This window comes from Tamandua tetradactyla, chromosome 2 (genome assembly GCF_023851605.1).
Source record: "Tamandua tetradactyla isolate mTamTet1 chromosome 2, mTamTet1.pri, whole genome shotgun sequence".
In the NCBI taxonomy this organism is placed as follows: Eukaryota; Metazoa; Chordata; class Mammalia; order Pilosa; family Myrmecophagidae; genus Tamandua; species Tamandua tetradactyla.
In genome coordinates, this window is record NC_135328.1 from 189,340,979 (window position 1) to 189,363,261 (window position 22,283).

At 37.5% G+C, this 22,283-nt stretch overlaps 1 protein-coding gene and 1 pseudogene across 6 annotated transcripts in view; one reads left to right on the plus strand and one right to left on the minus strand.

The window, feature by feature from the left end:
- Window positions 1–22,283, minus strand: part of AGO3 (argonaute RISC catalytic component 3) — a 228,780-nt gene that overhangs the window by 124,376 nt on the left and 82,121 nt on the right. For 4 of the 6 annotated variants that reach the window (XM_077150306.1, XM_077150307.1, XM_077150308.1 and 1 more), the window contains 3 exons: window positions 8,574–8,694; window positions 2,105–2,313; window positions 102–238 (listed from right to left, as the gene is read on the minus strand). In XM_077150306.1, the coding sequence (XP_077006421.1) occupies window positions 102–238; window positions 2,105–2,313; window positions 8,574–8,694 (467 nt within the window). Of the gene's footprint in view, window positions 1–101; window positions 239–2,104; window positions 2,314–8,573; window positions 8,695–15,641; window positions 21,788–22,283 lie in introns of those variants that run through there. The other 2 variants (XM_077150309.1, XM_077150310.1) reach the window with 2 other exon arrangements.
- LOC143674511 (actin-related protein 2/3 complex subunit 3 pseudogene) lies at window positions 12,051–12,599 on the plus strand (annotated as a pseudogene).

Genomic DNA, 22,283 nt, shown 5'->3' on the forward strand with positions numbered 1-22,283 from the left:
AGACACCAGTATATATAATTATATATCAAAATGTGTACATATATGTACACAGGGCATAAATAAATCAACTAACCAATACTGAATATGGCTCAGTTCCTTACCATCAATATTAAGCATCATTTTCCACATGGCAGGACGAACAGATTGATGGAATCCAAACCATACTTCCCTGCCTCCTCCCAGAGGGTGATCATATCCTTCTGGAGCTGAGAAAAAGGAACGCCCCACAGGTGTATATCTACAAAAATTAAAATGGCATGTTTATTTTGTGGCTCAGATGTAGCCTCTCTCTCTAAGACCAACTCCACAAGGAAAATCACTGTTCTCCCCCCCTACCTGGGACATGACATTCAGGGATGAAAGTCTCCCTGACAACGTGGGACATGATTTCCAGGGATGAATCTGCCCCTGGGACCCTGGGACCAACAACCCCTTGGGGAAAAAGAAGTGTAATAAAATAAGGCATCAGTGGCTAAGAGAAATCAAGTAAAGTCAAGAGGCTATACTGGATGCTACTTTTAAGCAAGCTTCAGTTAGTTAGTTAATCGCTATGGTTTCCTAAACCCCAACCAACATCACTCCTGTTAACTCTTAAGAACACCTAGGGATCAAACTGAGATTCTATAAAAGTTTCATGCACTAAATTTGCTTTTCTGGAATCTATAATTTCTAGATGGTTCCTAGGCCAGATAAATCCTGATAAATTCAGCCTCTTTAAGATTATCAACTAATTACATCCCCCTACCCTTTAGTGTCAATGACCCTTCTCAACATAAAAAAATTAGAACAAGCATTGCTAAAGATCCTATAGACTGGGAAAAGGACCAAAGGAATAGGAGGAGTTATAAAAAAAAAAGGTTTTAACATTTGAGTAAGACTGCTGAATCACTATATTGATATTTCTTCTAGTCTCCAAAGTTTTGGAGCAGCTAGGAGGAAAAATCTGAAATAGGGGAACATTAACCCATAACAATCACTCAAATTTGTTTTGTAACTACTTGTTGAAGTGTATGTTGAAAATTACTGCTTTTTATTTCTTTTCTTTGTTATATGTTATTTTTCACAATAAAAGACATTTTAAAAATGCATGTTTAATCCTTTCTTTCCCATATAAGAATTTAAATAATCTATAGACGTGAGACTGCAGCATATATCATTATTATCATAATGAAACTTATACATATTCCAAATCTGTGAAAGCAAAATGCAGCCATTCTATAAAAAAACTAGCATCTTTCTTCAAAATTCTCTATACTCAAAACTAATGTTAGTTTGAATGAAAATTTTTAAAAAATGAGCTTAAAAATTTAACAAGTCCAACCTTTACCAATCTTTAAAATGGTAAAGATTAATAATGACGGAAGAAAAAACTGTAAATATGTTTGCAAGACATAATATTTTTCTTTGAAAAGACATACTGATTATAAATACACATAGGGTACCAGAATGATTAAAGAGTAAAAATTTCTGCCCAAATTTAATACTAATATTGATGTTATTCAATAAACAATGAAATTATTTTTAAAACAAGGTGATTTAACTGCAGGAATATATCTGAAAATATATCAGTTATTCGAGATGTAGAGCTGAATGAAAGGGTTAGACATTTTTCTATAGCTATTTGAGATGCACAGCTAAGAGAAAGGGTTAGAAATTTTTCTACAGAACTTTTTATTAACATGAATTTACTTTTATTTTTTGGTATACTGTATGGTGGGGTCACATCTCATTATTTTTCCATGTGAGTATCCTGTTATTATAGCACCATTTGTTGAATTTTTGTTTGTTTGTTTGCTTGTTTGCTTGTTTTTGGGGAAGTGCATGGACTAGAAATCAAACCTGGGTCTCCCATATGGCAGGTGAGACTTCTACTAGTGAACAACCCTTGCACCCCTCAATGTACATTTACTTTCAAAAGTGAAGGAATTTTATTTAACTTACTTCTGTAAATGAACTTGTATGTATGCTATACTTGATCAACTGAAATAATCAAAATATACAACATGTTATGGTCAACCAAGGGAGGCTTGCACAACTCACTCTTGAGAAGAAAACCTCACCACTTAAAATTTAAAGAGGATAAAAAAAAGCCAGAGGTACCCACTTCATGGAGGGCAGATGTCGTAGCACCACATCAACAGCATGAACAGGATTAGTGCTGATTGGCTTGTCTAATTCCAGTGGCTCCGGCAAGGTACGTCCTGTCAGTACTTCATGAAGTAGGTGCCAACTCACTCGAGAGACAAATTTGATTGACACCTTGAAAGGTCGATCTTTTCCACCTTCCCCAGGTAATGTAACATCCAAATCTACCTATTGACGGGAGAAGAGCCAATTAGTAAATACTGAAAAAGATAAATACAATTGCTTAAATTTGATTTATAAAAATATTCACAAGAAAACAAGCCTCCAAATAATCTCAATGTCAACTCAATGAACTCAATAAAATTTAAATCACATAGTTACTCATGGTAGCACTATTTGTCATCACAAAATATTTGAAATTATTGAAAAGTCAAAACATTGAGGTAGCTATTTAAAAAGAATGTGGAAGAGCTCTTAGAACTGCCATGGAATAATTTCCAAGCCACACTGTTAAGTGAAAAAAGTAAAGTTCAGACGAGTACAAGTAGTATGCCACCTTTTGTGTAAAAAAGAAGGGGAAAATGAGAAACTATACATATATGGCCTACTTTGGCAAAAAGAAAACAGGAGGTACAAACCAGAAACGAAGAAATTGGCTAATTTCAAGGAATGTAAAGGAATGAGTCGGAAGGACTGAGGAGGAAGTGACCATTTTGAGTATATTTTTTGGTAAAGTTTTCACTTTTAGAAGTGAGTTAAAGTTTTAAATATTAAAAAATTAAAAACACAATCAACAACGATGAGGAGAGGGAAGAAAACTAAAACTGAATGAATGCAAACACAATTAAATGAACCCAAATGTATTTCAAATGAGTAGCATAACCACACCAAAATAAAAATATATACTAATTCAAGTAATGCTTAAACACAGTATACTGACTATACCGTCAGCTAGGGGTGTGGGGGAGTAGTGGACAGGAAGAACTGCAAACAAAATCAAACCTTGAACTCTTACTAGTAAATGTGCTTTATGTACTAGTATGGGTGTAGTAATTCAGAAGCTATTTTATATGTACTATATAGGATTGAACAAATGAGTAAAAATTGTGCTGTTTTAGAAACCCAGAGTCTAACCAAAAAAAGAAAGAAGATACAAATATGGAATGAGGGAAGGAAAAGAAGAATCCTGTGATGATAGAGTGGAACTGGAAGTATCAGTGCAAACTCATAATTTCATAAATTGTGCGCATTCATGCATGTGTGCATACACACATAAGATTTACTATATGTCATGTAATATTTATTATTTATTGTTCGTCTATCTACCTATTTACATTTTCTCACTCTATCAGTAAAGGCCATAGAAGCACAGTCACCCAGCAGCAACGAGTACATCCACCACACAGATTTTGGTTTCTAAACTGCATCCCCAACTAAAGAAATCAGAACTTCTTTAGAAATGGCCAGTTGCAGGGTTTCCAGCAGGGAAGACATAAAATGATACAGAAACATGTTGTGCCAGAGAGGAGGAAGTGCTCCAAAGAAAAAGGTATGTCATATTAACAAGGCATAGAGTAAGCACGAAGGGGCTCCCACTGGCCAAATTTGGGACAATATTAGCAGTTAAATAAGGATTAAAAAAATTGGGGTGAAGAAAAAACTCTTCCTTGTACAAAAATACCACTAATATATGTAGAAGGAATGACAGAATTAGAAATCACCATTATACACTAAAAATAATTTCAAGCAAGAGTCCTCACTATGGGTGAAAGTCTAATAAGAACTTTGTGTAACTCTATGACACCTAAGACCCAGAAATGGAGTGCTGCAGCCCTGAAAGTTAGCATAGGTACACACAATGACAGTTAAAGTAACCAAAGAAAAGATCAGATCTCAATTAGAGGGAACAACACAGTCAATGTGGCTGGGGCTAAGGTAAATCAGAATACAGGGTAAAAGATGATAGTGTATGTACTCTAGACCTTCACCTACTGTATGAGACCAAACGTATAGAGATTTATTATGTCTAGAACCTAAATTTTCTATAATACACAATCTAAATCAATCTGTCTGGATAGTTCATTTAAACAAACTCCTGGAGTCTAGAATGGGAATGAGGTTTTGTAATTCTTTATAGCTTACTGTAATACCAGGATACATCTCAGATTATGGTGGGATGATAATTAAAAAGTATTGTCCCTTGGGCAAAAGGAAAAAAAAAAGTAATTATTAAATTTTCCCATCTGGAAAAACCCCAAGTATCCTCTCAACCATTGAGGACTCCCAAGAAAATAGGCCAACCCCTTAATTTTGACTCTTGTCCTTAATAAAACGTATTTCTGTAGTGGAGAAGCTAAGAATACCTATAACAAGGCCAGGGAGTTGCTTCCATGAAATCTCTTTGTTGCTCAGATGTAGCCTCCCTCTCTCTAAGCCCAAGTCTGCAAGGAAAATCATTACCCTCCCCGCTGCATGGGACATGACATTCAGGGATGAAAGTCTCCCTGACAACGTGGGACATGACTCCCAGAGATGAGTCTCTTCCTGGGACCCTGGGACCAACAACCCCTTCCTGAACAAAAGGTGGAAAAAGAAGTGTAATAAAATAAAGCTAACAGTGGCTAAAAGAGATCAAGTAGAGTCAAGAGGTTATTCTTATGCAAGCTCAGTTAGATAGTGCTAATTGCAAGGTTTGCTAAATCCCAATCAACATCACTCTTGTTAACTCACACCTAGAGATCAAACTGAGACTCTATAAAAGCTTCATGCACTAAATTTGCTTTTCTGGAATCTATAATTTCTAGATGGCTCCTAGGCCAGAAAAATTCTGATAAATTCAGCCTCTCCAAGATTATCAACTAATCATATCCCCCTATCCTTTAGTGTCAACACCCCTTCTCCACATGAAAAAAATCAGAACAAGCACTGCCTAAAGATCCCTATAGATCGGGAAAAGGATCGAAGGAGAAGGAGGAGTTATAACAGAGAAAATAGGATTTAACACTTGAGTATAACTGCCAAATCACTATACTGATATTTCTTCTGGTCTTCAGTGTTTTGGAGCAGCTAGAAGGAAAAAATTGAAACAGTGGAACATTAACCCATAACAATCTCTCAAACCTGTTCTGTAACTACCTGTTGAAGTATATGCTGAAAATTACTGCTTTTTTCTTTCTTTTCTTTTTATATATGCTCTATTTTACATTAAAAAAAAAAAAGAATCTCCCAGTAAGATATTATCAACTATAAAGAAAAAAAGGTAACCTAGGGTGGGCCACGGTGGCTCAGCAGGCATAGTTCCTGCCTGCTGTGCCAGGGACCCAGGTTTGATTCCTAGTGCCTTCCCATGTGAAAATAAAAAAAGGTAACCTCACAGGAGAAATCTGGGAGATACCAACTTAACCAAGTGATAGAAGTTACTATCACCATTACTGTAACAGATACATATCATGTGCTTCCTCATAGGATGCAATGATAAGGGAAGAACACTTACGTAAATATTCCTGCTAAAAAATCATAACCAGAATCTAATAAAGAGGAAGCACTTGAGAACTACAAGAGGTAAGACAAAATAATTTGCCTATAATGTTCAAAAATGTTAATGTCATGAAATACAAAAATGGACTGGGATATTGTTCCAGAATAAAGGAAACTAAAGAGACATTTTGTCTAAATATAATCATGATCATGAATTGGAGGGATAAAATGCTACAAAGGACATCATTCAAACAACTGACAAAATGGGAATATGGATTGTTAATTAGACAAAAGTATCATATCCTGTTCTTAGTATATACACATTGAAGTATTCAGCATTTAAAAGCCATGATATATGTGAGCTACTCACTAATAGTTAAAGAAAAATAAGGAGTGTAAATATGTATCTCTCCACTAAGAGAGAGAAAGAGGAAGATACAAGGGCAAGATGGCAGCTTAGTGAGGTGTGGAATTTAGTTCATCCTGCAGAGCAGCTAGTAAATAGCCAATTACAGTACAGAACAATTGCTGGGGCCACATCAGTGACCAGACACACAGTGTACACCAGTCTGGACAAGCTGGAGAGAAAAGCAATTCATCACATAAAAGGGAAGCCCGATAAGACTGTGTAGATTTCTCAGTAGAAACCATGGGAGTGAGAAGGCAGTGGTAGGATATATTTAAGATTATAAAAGAGCAAAACTGCCAACCAAGAATTCTATATTCAGCAAAATTGTCCTACAAAAATGAAGGGGGGGGGGGCAGGCCACGGTGGCTCAGCAGGCAGAGTTCTTGCCTGCCACGCCAGAGTCCTGGGTTCGATTCCCAGTGCCTGCCCATGCAAAAAAAAAGTAAAAAGGAAAAATGAGGGGGAGACTAAAACACTTTCAGACAAACAATCACTGAAAGAATTTGTGACTAAGAGACCAGCTCTCCAAGAAATACTAAAGGGGACACTACAGGCAGACAGGAAAAAGCAGGAGAGAGAGGTGTGGAGAAGAGTGTAAAAAATGAAGACCATCAGTAAAGATAAAAAAAGAGAGAAGAAAAGAAAAAAACCCTAGATATTCCATATAAAAATCCAAAAGGCAAAATAGTAGAAGAAAATACTGCCCTTACAGTAATAACACTAAATGTTAATGGATTAAACTCCCCAAATAAAAGACATAGACTGGCAGAATGGATTAAAAAATATGACCCATCTATATGCTATCTACAGGAGACTCATTTTGGACCCAAGGACAAAAATAGGCTGAAAGTGAAAGGTTGGGAAAAGCGATTTCATTCAAACAACAATCAGAAAAGAGTAGCTATACTGATATCCAAAAAATTAGACTTCAAATGTAAAACAATTAAAAGAGGCAAAGAAGAACAATATGTATTTAAAAAGGAACAATTCAACAAGAAGACAATAACAATCATAAATATTTATGTACCAAGCCAGAGTGCTCCAATATACATGAGGCAAACACTGAAAGGAGAAATAGACATCTCTACCATAATAGTTGGAGACTTCAATTCCCTGCTCTCATCAATGGCTACAACATGTAGACAGAGGATCAATAAAGAAACAAGAGAATTTGAATAATACAATAAATAAATTAGACTTAACAGACATTTATAAACACTACATCCCACAACAGCAGGATACACCTTGTTAAGTGCTCATAGAACATTCTCAAGGATGGACCATATGCTGGGTCACAAAGCAAGTCTCAATAAATTTAAAAAGATTGAAATCATACATAGCACTTTCTTGGATCATAAAAGAATGAAGCTGGAAATCAACAGCAGGCAGAGGGCCAGAAAATTCATAAATATTTGAAAGCTAAACAACATATTCTTAAACAACCAGTGGGTCAAGGAAGAAATTATAAGAGAAATCTGTAAATATTTCAAGGCAAACAAAAATGAAAATACAAACATATCAAAATTTATAAGATATAACAAAGGCAGTGCTAACACAGAAATTTATTGCCTTAAATGCTTATATTAAAAAAGAAGAAAGAACAAAAATCAAGGAATTAACTGTTCACTTGGAAGAACTAGAGAAAGAACAGCAAATTAACCCCAAAGCAAACAAAAGGAAAGAAATAACAAAGATTAGAGCAGAAATAAATGAAACTGAGAATATGAAAATGGAGAAAATCAAACAAAACCAGAAGTTGGTTCTTTGAGAAAACCAATAAAATTGATTGAGCCTTAACTAGGTTGACAAACAGAAAAAGAGAGAGCATACAAATAAATAAAATCAGAAATGGAATAAGAGACATAATCACCCACACCGCAGAAATAAAGGAGGTAATGAGAGGATACTATGAGCAACTATATGCTAATAAACTAGACAATGTAGATGAAATGGACAACTTCTTAGAAAAGCACGAACAACCAAAACTGACTAGAGAAGAAACAGACGACCTCAACAAACCAATTACAAGTGAAAAGACTGAATCAGTTATCAAGAAGCTCCCAAAAGAGAAAAGTCCAGGACAAGATGGCTTCACATGTGAATGCTACCAAATATTCAAGAAAGAATTTGTACCAATCCTGTTCAAACTCTTCAAAAAAAAAATTGAAGAGGAGGGAAGGAAAGCTACTAACTCATTCTATGAAGCCAACCATCACCCTAATACTAAAGCCAGACAAAGATACTACAAGAAAAGAAAATTGCAGACCAACCTCTCTAACAAATGTTGATGCAAAAGTCCTCAACAAAATAATTGTAAATCGAATCCAGTAGCACATTAAAATAGAGAGAAAGAGATTGATAAAACACATGTGGCAAACATTAAAAGGACTGGTAAATCTGGATAAAAAGTATATGAGAGTTATGTCTATTATTCTTACAACTGTTACATAAGTTTGAAATTATTTCAAAACAAAAAAACTTAAAAACACACAAATGACACATTCACATATAAATGAATGGTAATAATTAAAATGTTAATAAACATACTTAAAAGGAGGCATTGCAAAAGTACAGCTTTCCAATATTGGAATGCACATCTTACCCCAGTAGTTGCCACAGGAAGTGGATTAGCTGTATAAAGGCTTCTTTTTCCATCATAAACTGGTCTACGATCCCCAAATATAGTTACTTTAAAATGCTGAACCATTGAGTCAACCACTTCCCTAAAGAAAGGGAAAAAAATCCACATAATCTTCTGCAGGAAGAAATACAAACTTTTAATTTTTATTATTTATTTATTTAGGGCATGGGCAGGCTCCAGGAATCAATTATTATTATTATTATTTTTTACAACAATTTTTGGCACGTTCAAACTCAAAATTCTAAACAATAATCATACATGATAAAGATTTTGCTTTCAGGAACATGACTTATGATACCAAAAATATTAGTTTCTGTCAAGGGATGACTACATTTCACAAAAGACAACAATGAATCCAGGAAATCATCTTAATCATTCTAGGCCACAGCTGACCTAAAAAATATTTTTAGAAATTGACCCAAAACCCCTTTCACCATCTATAAGTACTCCTTGACATAATCACCTCTCTTTCTAAAAGAGTTAGATGCTCTTACCTCTGATCAAACAGTACCTAATACATCTCTATTAAAACACTCCATTGTATGATAATTTTTACATATTTCACATATACTAGACTGCGAGATTCTTGAGAGCAATAAATACACCTTCCTTGCATTCTTTGTATCCTGCTGTTTTAGTTTATTTCGTTAGATTTCAAAGTCTGAGAGACATTTACAGAATGACATTTCATCCTCCTTGGGGCTTTAGAAAGTGGCAGTCCCATCCTCTTTATCGGCTTACGCAGTGGCCCTATTCTCTCCAAACACTGGGGTGACGCTGCAACACTGGGGTGTATGGGGAGACCATGTTTCTCTCGGCTCTACCCTCTCCAAGCATCAGGGCTGCATTTGGACTCTCTACAGTCTCTAGGGCACATGCTCAAACACCAGAGAACAATGCAGCAATCACCAGGCTCCTTCTAATCCCCACTTTATGTACTCTACCCTCCGAGGCCTGGGGCAGCAAAACACTTCCTGAGCAATGAAGAGGAAGGCCCACCCTCTACTTCTGGGGCAAATTCACCCTCTGCACATGTATAGTTGGGTCCACCTTTCTGGACCGAGATTTCCTGTCTCCAGATATCAGCTTCCATGGTTCTGCCTTTGAAGTAATTTTTCCTTCAATTTGTTCTCTGCCCCTTTTCATCCAGACTGGCAGTGGTTCTGTTTATACAGGTCTCGCAAGAAACTTGGTGGTTTTCCATGCAGTATACACAGATCACACCCATCAGACAATAGGACTTTTCATAAATCCCTTCTGGATAACTCCATCTCCAATCCTGGTTTGTCCTTATGTGGCTAACTTGCTACATGTTTGGTTAAATCCTCGTGTAGGGCCCTATTCTTTGGGGTCTCATTTTCCAGACCATCAATTTCTGGTTTCTTTGCTCCCAAGAGCTCAGTTCTCAACATATCTCTTTCCCGTCAAATTTTACTATAAGCTGCAAGGAGAAGCAAGGCTGCATTTTCCACATTTAGTTTGGAAATTTTCTCAGCTAAGTATCCTGGGTTATCACCTTTAAATTCTAACTTCTATCCAACAGCACTACTCAATTTGGCCAAATTCTCTGCCACTTTAAAACAAGGATTGCCCTTCTTCCAGTTTGCAATAATGCATAGGTCATTTGTGTCTAAGGCCTTATCAGAATTATCTTTAGAGGTCACATCTCTACCAAAAGTCTCTTCAAAGCAATCTAGGCTTTCTCTATGAATCTCCTCACAATTCTTCAGAACAGTCCCCTTATCCATTTAAAAAAAGGTTCAAACATGTTTGGTATTTGTAAAATTGCAGGACCCCACTTCTCTGGTACCAAAATCATTCTAGTTTGTTAAATGCTGCCGGAATGCAATATACCAGAAATGGAACAGCTTTCTTTTTCTGCACTCACACAGTCACACTGTGAAAGTTATATCATTATACAATCATCTTCAAGAAACAAGGCTACTGGAACACAGCTATACAGTTTCAGGTACTTTCCTCTAGTCACTCCAATACACCATAAACTAAAAAGGGGATATCTATATAATGCAAAAGAATATCCTCCAGGATAACCTCTGTTTGAAATCTCTCAGCCATTGACACTTCATTTTGTTTCATTTATTGAGATCTTGATGCCAGGCCGCACTGCATCCTGGGATTTCTGTCCCTCGTTGTGGGGGAGATTTACACCCCTGGGAGTCATGGCCATGCGGGTGGGGAGGGCAGTAAGTTCACTTGTCGTGATGGCTTAGAGAGACAGAGAAGCCACATCTGAGCAACAAAAGAAGTTCTCTGGGGGTGACTCTCAGTTTTTGAAAAAGGGTATTTATTAAGTTACAAGTTTACAGTTCTAAGGCCATAAAAATATGTATCCAGAGAAAGATACCTTGACTCAAGAAAGGCTGATGCATGTCACATGGGAAGACATGTGGCTGGAGTATGCTGTCCTTGTTTCCCATTCTGCTGTTTCTCCTCTAAGCATCTGCGGGCCTTTACCTAGCTCTGTGGGCCTTTACAACTCTGGATTTTGGCTTGCTTAGCATCTCATGGGAAGGAACATGGCAACATACGCTGGGCTCTGCATCTCCAAACGTCCATGTCTAGATATCTGCTCTGCCAGCACTTCAAGCACCTTCAGATGTCTGCATCTCTATTACAAGCTCTGAAGCAGCTGTATTTTCTCCAAAATGTCTCCCCTTTTAAAGGACTCCAGTAAACTAATCAAGACCCAACTTGAATGGGTGGGGTAACATTCCTGTCAAATTAAAAGATCACACCCATAATTGGGAGTGCTGCATCTCCATGGAAATAATCTAGTCAAAAGGTCACACCCACAATTGAGTGGGTCAATTTCCGTGAAAACCATCTAACCAAAGGTTTCCACCCTACAATATTGAGTCAGAATTAAAGGACATGGCCCTTGTTAGATACATAATATTTTCAAACCAGCACAAACCTGCTTTACTAACAATGTCTAGCCAATAAGGATATCTGACACCTCCATTTTTACCCAGCAAGCTTTTTTTTTTTTTTAACTTTTTTATTGTATAATACATATATACAAAGCAAAGCAAAGCAAAAAGTAATAGTTTTCAAAGCTTTCTTCAATAAATAGTTACAGGACAGATCCCAGAGTCTGTCATGGGCTACCATGCCATCATTTCAGACTTTTCTTTATAGCTACTCCAGAACACTGGAGGCTAGGAAGAATAAGTATTTTTTTTATCATCACAATTGACCTTTTTTTCTTTTTCATGAAAAAATAATACATCTACAAAAAAGCAATAAATTTCTTTCTTTCTTTTTTTCTTGCATGGGCAGGTACCAGGAATCAAATCCAGGTCTCCAGCATGGCAGGTGAGAAGTCTGCCTGCTGAGCCGCCGTGGCCTGCCCATTAAAAAGCAAGAATTTTCAAAGCACAACTTCCTCAGCTGAGTCCAAACCCAGGCACCACCAAGATGCTGGCTTACCACTCTGCCCTCATGGACTGAGACACCTGACTCATTGGAAACATGGCACTGTTACCTATCAGAAGTCAGTTTCAAAGAACCCACCCCTAGAAAGACAAAAGATACAGATACTGTGGATGAGGCCATCTATTACTTCAGAGCCAATGTCTTCTTAAAAAACTATGAAATTAAGAATGAAGTCGATAGGATCGTATAACGCTCTACATTCAAGTATCTAAAGAAACACCAAAAGCGTAATTTCAAAAGCCAAGGAGAGAAAGAAACTGGGAGTCTTACTATACTGGGAATACACTGGGAATCACTAATTTTCCCATTCCTGGAGAGCCTGGTTTCCCACTTAATGCCATTTATGCTAAACCTGTAATCCAACAGGAAGATGAAGTGATGAGGGCCTACCTACAGCCGCTAAGGCAAGAAACGGGACTGAGCCTTTGTGAGAAAATTTTTGACCCTCAGAACAATAAACCTAACAAGTGGTGGACTTGCTTTGTAAAGAGACAGTTCATGAACAAGAGTCTTTCAGGATCCAGACGGTAAGGGGAGCCTGGACAGCCATGCCGTCATGGCCAGGGCAGTGTTTCACAACTAGCCGTACACAGTTCCTTGCCTTTATTTCATAAAGTTTTATACAGAAAAGAGAAGAGAGTATATCTTTAGTTGAAAAGCTCTTTATCAAGAATTTGGGTGGGGAAATGGGGAGTCGGTTGTGGAAGGATGATTTGAAATTTTTTTTTCAGTATTAAGCTGGTGCATAATAATAATAAGCAATAATAAAGAAATTTCTAGCAAAAAAAATTTCAAAGTGTAACAATTAGTTGTAGAACAGATTCCAGAGTTTGCTATGGGTTACAATTCCACAATTTTAGGTTTTTACTTCTAGCCACTCTAAGATGCTGGAGACTAAAAGAAATATCAATATAATGATTCAGCAATCATACCCATTTGTCAAACCCTACCTTCTTTGTATAACTCCTCCATCACCTTTGATCTTTCTCCCACTCTGTAGGGGTATTTGGGCTAAGTTCAGTCTAACTTTTTCATGTTGGAAGGGGCTATCGATAAAATGGGGTAGGGAGATGGAATCAGCTTATGTTCTGGAGAGGCTAGCCCCTCAAGGTTTTACCTAACAAACATTTTGATCTTCTATACCGGCATGGGAAAATACTCAAGACTTAATCACTTTAAAAAATTACAGACTATGTAGAAAATTATACCAAAATATTCACAGTCAAATCTTTTTTTTTTGTAAAAACATATTTATAAAAGCCCTAATAAGATACATGGAAGGATGTGTACCAAATATATATAATGGTTATCTCTGGAGGGAAAGTGGATATGGGTATCCTTAATTTAATCAAAAGTATCTGTGTATACTAATGGGAGTAGACTCACATCATACTGAGATAGTTTTAAAATAATTTAAAAGAATAATAAAAAAAAAGATTAAAATCTATCCCAAACAGGGGAAGGGAGATATAACAAAGAATTTGGCCTTGCCCCCAGAAGAGGTATGGCCTTTGTCCCTGGTACCTGGGAGGTAACCACAAAAAAACTGGGATTTTCCAAGTGAATAGAATGTCTTTATTATCCATGGGCCTGTGGGACCATACTTGATAGCTTATGCTAACCAGGTGGCTCATGGGACCACACTTGAAAGTTTATGCTAACCAAGTAACTCATGGTAGGCTCCCAGTACCATGTGGTATTAGCCAGCTTTGGGGCAAGGGGGAGGCTGGAGAATGAGTTCAGTCATGTTGGCAACCAATAAATAATGAAGCCCCAGTAAAATCTCTGGACACCTAAGCTCTGGTGGCAATCCTAGGTTGGCAATCTTCTGTGTATATTATCACACATAAATTCCAGGAGGGTAAGATGTCCTGAGAATAATGGAAACTTCAAGTTTGGAACCCTCCCAGACTTGCCCTATGTGAATATTCCTTTGATTGTCCCCTATTTGTATCCTTTCCCTATAATAAACCATATCCATGACTCTAACAGCTTTTAGTGAGTTTTGTGAGTCTTTCTAGTGAGCTATCAAACCTGAGGGTAGTTTTGGAAAAGTGACATACTTGGTGTAAGAAGTGACCCTATGTGGATTTTCCCCCCTAACTTTGTAGTTGCGAAACTGGGAAACAAAGAATAAACAAATGATAATGATTACTGAATAATTATATAAATGTCTTTCTTTCTGTATTGTAGAACAGCCAAAAATTAATACCTGGAATTATTGAAACTCAACTAGTCTCAGTCCTATGTATACTATAAACTGGTCTTTCTAGCCTTGTCTCAGCCCTGTGTATACTCATAATTGTAACGGTCATTCTAACCTAGTCTCAGCCCTGTTTATACTTGATATTATAATGGTAACAACTCCATCCTCCCTTGTTTGAATCCATACAAACCCTAAACTCCTGAGACTCTGGGAGACAGATTTTTGGGCCAATAGGCCATGTGACCTTCTGCTTTATGCACAGCAATAAACTTTCTCTCTTTGAAACCCTGGTTTCATGGATTGTCATGGATATGTGCACTGGGCAGAGAACCCCACTTTTGTTTGGTATCAGTTGGACCCTAATTCCTCACAGTTAAGGTCAGAAGTCTGGGGCAGCCTGGAGGATTATGCCCATAACATCAGAGTTTGGCTAACTCCAGGCAGAGGAGCAGGAAAACGAGTATTTCTGGAACAAACACAATTAAGTTAACTTGATACCCAGAGTAATTTTCTAAATGGAACAAATTTTCTATTTCCCTACTTCTCATTTTTATTTTACTGAAACTACCAAGATCAAGTCTTTCTCCCCTTGGGGGCATAGGGTTAAAGGGGGAAAAATTCAACTTTCCCATTTGGAGAATTCCTGATACTCTCGCAAGCAGTGAGGACAACCAAATCAGCAGGCCAAACCCTCGATCTTTTTTCTTTTTATTGATAAAACCAAACAACATACAAACACCAACATTCTTAATATATAAACATTCCATACTTGGTGTGCGATCAATCCAAGCCCTCTATCTTGGGGTCTGTCCCTATGAAACTTATCCCTGCAAAGGATAGGCTAAACCTACTTAAAATTAGGCCTAAGAGTCAGCCCCAGAGAACCTCTTTTGTTGCTCAGATGTGACCTCTCTCTCTCAGCCAACATGGCAAGCAAACTCACTGTCCTCCCACCTCTCTACGTGCGACATGACTCCCAGGGGTGTAAACCTCCCTAGCAATATGGGACAGAAATCCTAGAATGAGGGGGATTCAGCATCAAGGGACTGAGAACACCTTCTCGACTGAAAGTGGAAATAGAGAAATAAGACAAAATAAAGTGTCAGTGGCTGAGAAATTTCAAACAGGGTCGAGAAGTTATCCTGGAGGTTATTCTTAGGCATTATATAAATATCCCCTTTTTAGTTTATAGTGTATGGAGTATGTTCTAGTTTACTAGCTGCCAAAATGCAATATACCAGGAATGGAATGGCTTTTCTAAAGGGGAATTTAATAAGTTTCTAATTTACAGTTCTAAGGCCAAGAAAATGTCCCAATTACAACAAGTGTATAGAAATGTCCAATCAAAGGCATCCAGGGAAAGATACCTTGGTTCTAGAAGGTAGATGACGTTCAGGGTTTCTCTCTAGTGAGAAGGCACATGGCGAACACAGTCACAGTTTCTCTCTCATCTGGAAAGGCACATAATGAACACAGTCAGGGTTCCTCTCTCATCTGGAAGGGCACATGGTGAACACAGTGTCATCTGCTAGCTTCCTCTCCTGGTTTCCTGTTTCATGAAGCTCCCTGGAAGGCATTTTCCTTCTTCATCTCCAAAGGTTGTTGGCTGGTGGACTCTGCTTCTTGTGGCTATGTCATTCTGCTCTGCTCTCTCTAAATTTCTTTTTTATTCTCCAAAATGTTTCCTCTTTTATAGGACTCCAGAAACTATATAAGACACACCCACATGGGTGGAGACATGTCATCACCTAATCCAGTTTAGCAACCACTCTTGATTAAATCACAACCCCAGGGAGATGCTCTGATTACAGTTTCAAACATACAGTATTGAATAGGGATTATTCTGCCTTTATGAAATGGGATTTTGATTAAAACATGGCTTTTCTTAGGGGACATACATCCTTTCAAACAAGCACATTCCACCCTGTGGAACCTTAAAAAAGACAGTGTTTTCCCCATATACAAAATACATTCATTCCATAACAATATCAGAGAACCTTAAACCATTTCAGTAGTAAGTAATATACATGAAATACAAAGTTAGAAACGTACAAACTCCTATCAAAGTTAGTTACAGGCATAGTCTGTTCTAAGGCAAAATTATCCTCTGTCTCTGGACCTATAAAAACTCAAAATAAGTTATTTGCTGCCAACATACAAAGGAGGAACAGTCACAGGATACATATACCCATTTCCATAGGGAGGAAGGAACACAGGGGCCACGAGAGTCAAGCAGTTTCGAAACCCACAGGGCAAAGTCCATTAGATTTCAAAGTCTAAGAGTCACCTATCTTCAGGGCTTCTGAAAGTGCAAGTCCCACCCTTTCCAAGGGCCTATGCAGCGGCTTGCCTGTATCCAAATGCAACCTTGGGGGACACTGAGGAGACCACCTTTTTCTCGGCTCCACCCTCTCCAAGCATCTGGGGCCACATCAGGACTCTGCCATCTCCAGGGCACATGCTCAAGCCCTCCATGTGGTGGCAGCCAGGCTCTCCCCAAACCCCAAGGAATGTGCTTCACCCTCTCCAAGGCCTGAGGCAGTATAACTCTTCCACTGCAATGAGGTGGAAGGCCCATCCTCTGTGTTCAGGGCAAACACACCCTCCTCAGGGGCTTGGGTGGGTCCGCTCTCCTGGCCCAAGGCTTCTTAAGACCTCAGCCTCCATGGTTTTGCCTCTGAAGTAATTTTTCCTCCAATGTGTCCCTTCTCTGAACCCCCTAGTCCAGACTGGCAGTGGCTCTGTTTATACAAGTCCCACAGCACTCTCTTTGGCTTTCTATGCAGTAGCCTTGGATCATGCCCATCAGATATAAGGAGTTTCCACAAATCCTTCCTGGATAACTCCATGTCCAATCCTGGCTTTCTCTGAAATGGTGACTGGTTCCAGATTTGGCCAAATCTTCATGTGGGGCGCTATCCTCTGGGGTCTCCCTTCCTGAAAGCCCAGAATTTTGCAGAACATCAATTTCTGGTTTCTTTGTACACAAGAATTCAGTTCTCAGCTTATCTCTCTCCTGTCACATTTCACCATCCGCTGCGAGAAGAAACCAGGCTGCACTTTCCACATTTAATTTGGAGATCTCTTCTGCTAAATATCCAAGTTCATGGCTTTTAAAATCTGCCTTCCAGCCAAAGCCACACGTCAATTTTGCCAGATCATCTGCCATTTTAAAACAAGGCTCATCTTCCTTCCAGTCTATAGTAACACGTACCTCATTTCTGTCTAAAGCCTGGTGAGAGGTATCTTTCGAGTTCACATTTCTACCAACAATCTCTTCAAAGCATTCTAGGCCTTCTCCATCAAGCTTCTCACAACTCTTCCACAATCTTCACCTTATCCATTTAAAAAGCTGTTCCAACATGTTTGGTATTTGCAAACCACAGCAGCAGCACCCCATTCTCCAGTACCAAAATCTTTTCTAGTTAGCTCCCTGGGAGGCATTTTCCTTTTTCATCTCCAAAGGTCATTGGCTGGTGGACTCTGCTTCTTGTGGCTATGTCATTCTGCTCTGCTCTCTCTGAATCTCTTTTTTATTGTCTAAAATGTTTCCTCTTTTATAGGACCCCAGAAACTTCTCAAGACCCACCCAAATGGGTGGAGACAAGTCATCACCTAATCCAGGTGAACAACGACACTTGATTAAATCACATCTCCAGGGAGATGATCTGATTACAGTTTCAAACATACAGTATTGAATAGGGATTATTCTGCCTTTATGAAATGGGATTTTGATTACTATATGGCTTTTCTAGGGGACAGACATCCTTTCAAACCAGCACAGAGTGGCTAGAGGGAAGTACCTGAAACTGTAGAGCTGTGTTCCAGTAGCCATGTTTCTTAAAGATGACTGTTTAATGACAAAGCTTTCACAATGTGACTGTGATTATGAAAACCTTGTGCCTGAAGCTCCTTTAACACATGGTATGGACAGATGGGTAAAAAAAATGGGTAAGAAGTAAACAAATAATAGGGGGAACAAAGGTTAAAATAAATTGAGTAGATTGAAATACTAGTGGTCAATCAAAGGGCGTGGTAAGGGGTATAGCATGTATGAGTTTTTTTTTTTCTTCCTTTTGCTGGAGAGATGCAAATGTTCAAAAGAATGATCATGGTGATGAATACACAACTATGTGATGATACTGTCAGCCACTGATTGTAACCATATCAAGAATGTTTTGTATGTCAAGAATGTTTGTATGTTTGTTTGTTGTTTATAATAAAAATATTTAATTAAAAAAAAAAAGATCCTTTCCTAGAGTGAACTTTACAACAAAGATTTGATTCAATGATCAACTTTTTGGTCCAAAACAAAATTCCAAGCCTATGTTCTATCACTGTAAGTTTGCTTTTGTGGCCATTAATATTAAGTCCAGTTTTCACAGGTCAAGTTTTGTAGATTTGTCAAGATATCTTGATTATTGTCATTTAAAAAAAATATCTAAAAGTAAACTGATGTGGTTTTAGCTTACAACTTTTATTTCATGTTAGGATGAAAATGAGATTGAAATCATAAGGCCAAAATATCTTGAGAATAAAAAATGACTTTTTTTTTTTATATCTAGCATACAGTATATTTTCCATAAATGTTCTAACAGTGGACATTGCACCTCAATGAACTGTTAGAATCTCTGTTGGAATATATCTAAAGTTGAATTCACCATATCTCCCTCAGGACAAATCTAGCTATCCTCCTGCTTCCTATTACTCTTTAATTAATAATGACAATATCTTGCCAGCTACCCAGATTCAAAACCTGGCTCATCTCTTCATCCAATTAGTTATTGATGCCACCTGTCTAGAGTATTTCTAACATCAGTCTTCCACATACAAATGAGTCCCCAAGCATTACTTTTATTTTAGTCTTTGAATACAAAAGGTTGAGTTAGTCATACTTTTTTTATTCATCACACATTATCATTTTTTTCATCTTATGGCTTTACACACCTTTTTGGTTTTGTTTCAGAAGTACTTTCCTAATACCAAGTCACAAAGACATATTGTATCTTATTAATTGTATAGTTTTATCTATGTACTTTGGTTATTAATCCATCTGAAGACCTTCCTTATAAATAGTATTACGTAAGGATCCAATTTTATTCTTCTCCACATGGTGAGCCAGTTTCCCCACATCACCTAGTAAACATTTAAAACTTAACTAATCACCTTGTAATGCTATTTTATTTTATTAAGTTCTCATACATAAATGGATTTGGCTCTGAATTCTCTATTTCATCCCACTGGTCCATCTGTCCATTCTTATGTCACTTCACTATTGCAAGGGTGATTTATCATGTTTTAATTTGTGGCATAGCAAGTTCCTTTACATTTTCTAAGTTAATTTGGATATTCATGGAAATTTTTATTTTAGAATAAATTTCTAAAGTTCCTCACCCTAGAAAACTATCAATACCATAAGGAAAGGAAACATACCTTGTGCCTTGCATACAGTAATTAATTAACAAATACCTGTTGGTTAAGAATATTCCCAAATAACCTAGACTTGGCAGACATGCCTAGTAGGCTAATAAAAAAAAATTTGTGTGTTAAAAGCTACTGATAACTTATAATAATGAATTAAATGAAGATGCAACCGAGAAGATGCAACTATATTGGGGTAATTATAAAATCTAAACACTTAGTTTTGAAAACTTCAACTCAAAATTAAAGGATCTCCCCATACAGCAACTGTTAAAAAAGTTGAAAAAGTGATTAGACTTGGTATAGAGATATTAATGAAGCTGATCTGGATAGGACAAAGGTAAATCAGAATACAGGGTAAAGGATGATATGGCCCATATTTTACCTTCTGTATGAGACCAAGGGAGAGAGGTTTATTAGGTACAATATTTATATTTTGGGTAGTGCATCTAATTTAATCTGTACAGTGAGTTTATTTGAACACCATAAGTACATGGTAATCAATAGGATGTAAGATCTTGTTAATCTGTCCAGGTTAGTGTAATGCCGCTTTATTCGAGAGTTAAGTTGGGCAGAGAATAAAAAATTATTTCCAAAGTCCCCTTGGGGGACTGGGAAGAAAGGAGGAAATATTCAGCTTTCCTGTCTGGTGAACTCCTGATATTCTCACAGGCAGTGGGGACAATCAATTCAATAGGCTGAGCACTTGATCTTGGGGTTCGATCCTATGAAACTTATTCCTGCAAAGGAGAAGCTAAGCCTACAGATAATTATGCCTAAGAATTACCCCCCGACCCCAGAGAACGTCTTTTGTTGCTCAAATGTACTTTCTCTCTCTAAGCTGATATGGCAGGTGAACTCATTGACCTTGACCCTATGCAGGACATAACTCCCAGGGGTATAAATCTCTCTGGCAACGTGGGGCAGAACTCCTGGGGATGAACCAGGACCCAGCATCACAGACTGAGAAAACCTTCTTGACCAAAAGGGGGAAGAGAGAAATGAGACAAAATAAAGTTTCAGTGGCTGAGAGATTTCAAACAGAGTCAAGAGGTTATCCTGGAGGTTATTATTCTGCATTATATAGATATCCTTTTTTAGTGTATGGTACACTGGAGTGGCTAGAGGGAAGAACCTGAAACTGTTGAACTGTGTACCAAAGCCTTGATTCTTAAAGAAGACTGTATAACTATACAGCTTTTACAGTGTGATCATGTGTTCGTAAAAATCTTGTGTCTGCTGCTCCTTTTATCCTGGATATGGGCAGATTAGTAAAAAAAAAAAAATTGGAAAAAATAAATACACATATAATGAGGGGATAATGGGTACAAAAATTAGGTAGATTGAAATACTAGTGGTCAATGACAGGGAGGGGTAAGGAGTATGGGATGTATGTCTTTTCTTTTTCTTTTTTATTTCTTTTTCTGGAGTGATGTAAACATTCTAAGAATGATCATGGTGATGAATACACAACTACGTGATGATAATGTGAGCCACTGACTGTATAATGTGAATAGACTGTATGTGCATGAAGATTTCTCAATAAAAAATATTTTTAAAAAAATAGGAAAAAAAGAAACCATCTCAATTTACCCACTGGTCTTGCAGAAAGGTCATAAGGTGACTACAATCCTCAAGTGAGCTAACAGTGCCATGTGACTACTTCAAAATTAATGGATGGACTCAGGTTGCAATAACACACATTTACGTTCCCCAAATAAGGCAGATACAGGACATTTCACATTCTGGAGTATTCTGTTCAATTTGGGAGAAATTTAAGAGACCCTAAAAAATGAAACTTAACCAAGGTAATCCTGATAGAAGTATGTGATAGGAGTAAAACTAAATCAAACTAGGAACTTTTACTCCGGAATAGGAAAAACTCAAAGGAAAATTACAGCAGCATCAGCTATTTTGATGCACTGTCAGATAAAAAACTGAGTAGAAAATCTATCTGTACCTGAGGGTAAAAGTAAGAAAAATAGTTAGAAAAATACAGGTAATCATATTTTGGGGAAAAAATTTCCAACATCTCCTGACTATCAGCAATGATCAAAAATGGGTTACACTATCCTATAAAGTATCTGAGTTCATTTTTTTTTTTTTTTTTTTTTTTTTAGACAGAGAGAAGGAAGGAAGGATAGAAGAAAGGGAAACATCTTTAAACATTATCTTGTTTTATTGTATTCTGTTTCTCCGTTTTTGTTACATGGGCTGGGGCCGGGAATCGAACCGAGGTCCTCCGGCATAGCAGGCAAGCACTTTGCCCGCTGAGCCACCGCGGCCCGCCCAGGGTTTCTGAGTTCATTTTTGATAGAACTTTTTTGATAACCAATTGTGGGGAAGGTACCAACTGAAAGAATGAATTGGATAATTTCTGAAATTCCCTCTAAGAGTAAAATTTAGTTAAGAGAATACAAAATAATGTAACACTCCAAATTTTAGCATGGTATCACATATAGAGTCCTTTGCGAATAATTACTCTGAATATGTGACAATTTACTTTAAAGTCTTAGGGGAAGTACAGTACAGTGGGCAACTGTAACACTCAAAAGTGCAAAACTTATGAATCAGCTTTCATGAGAACT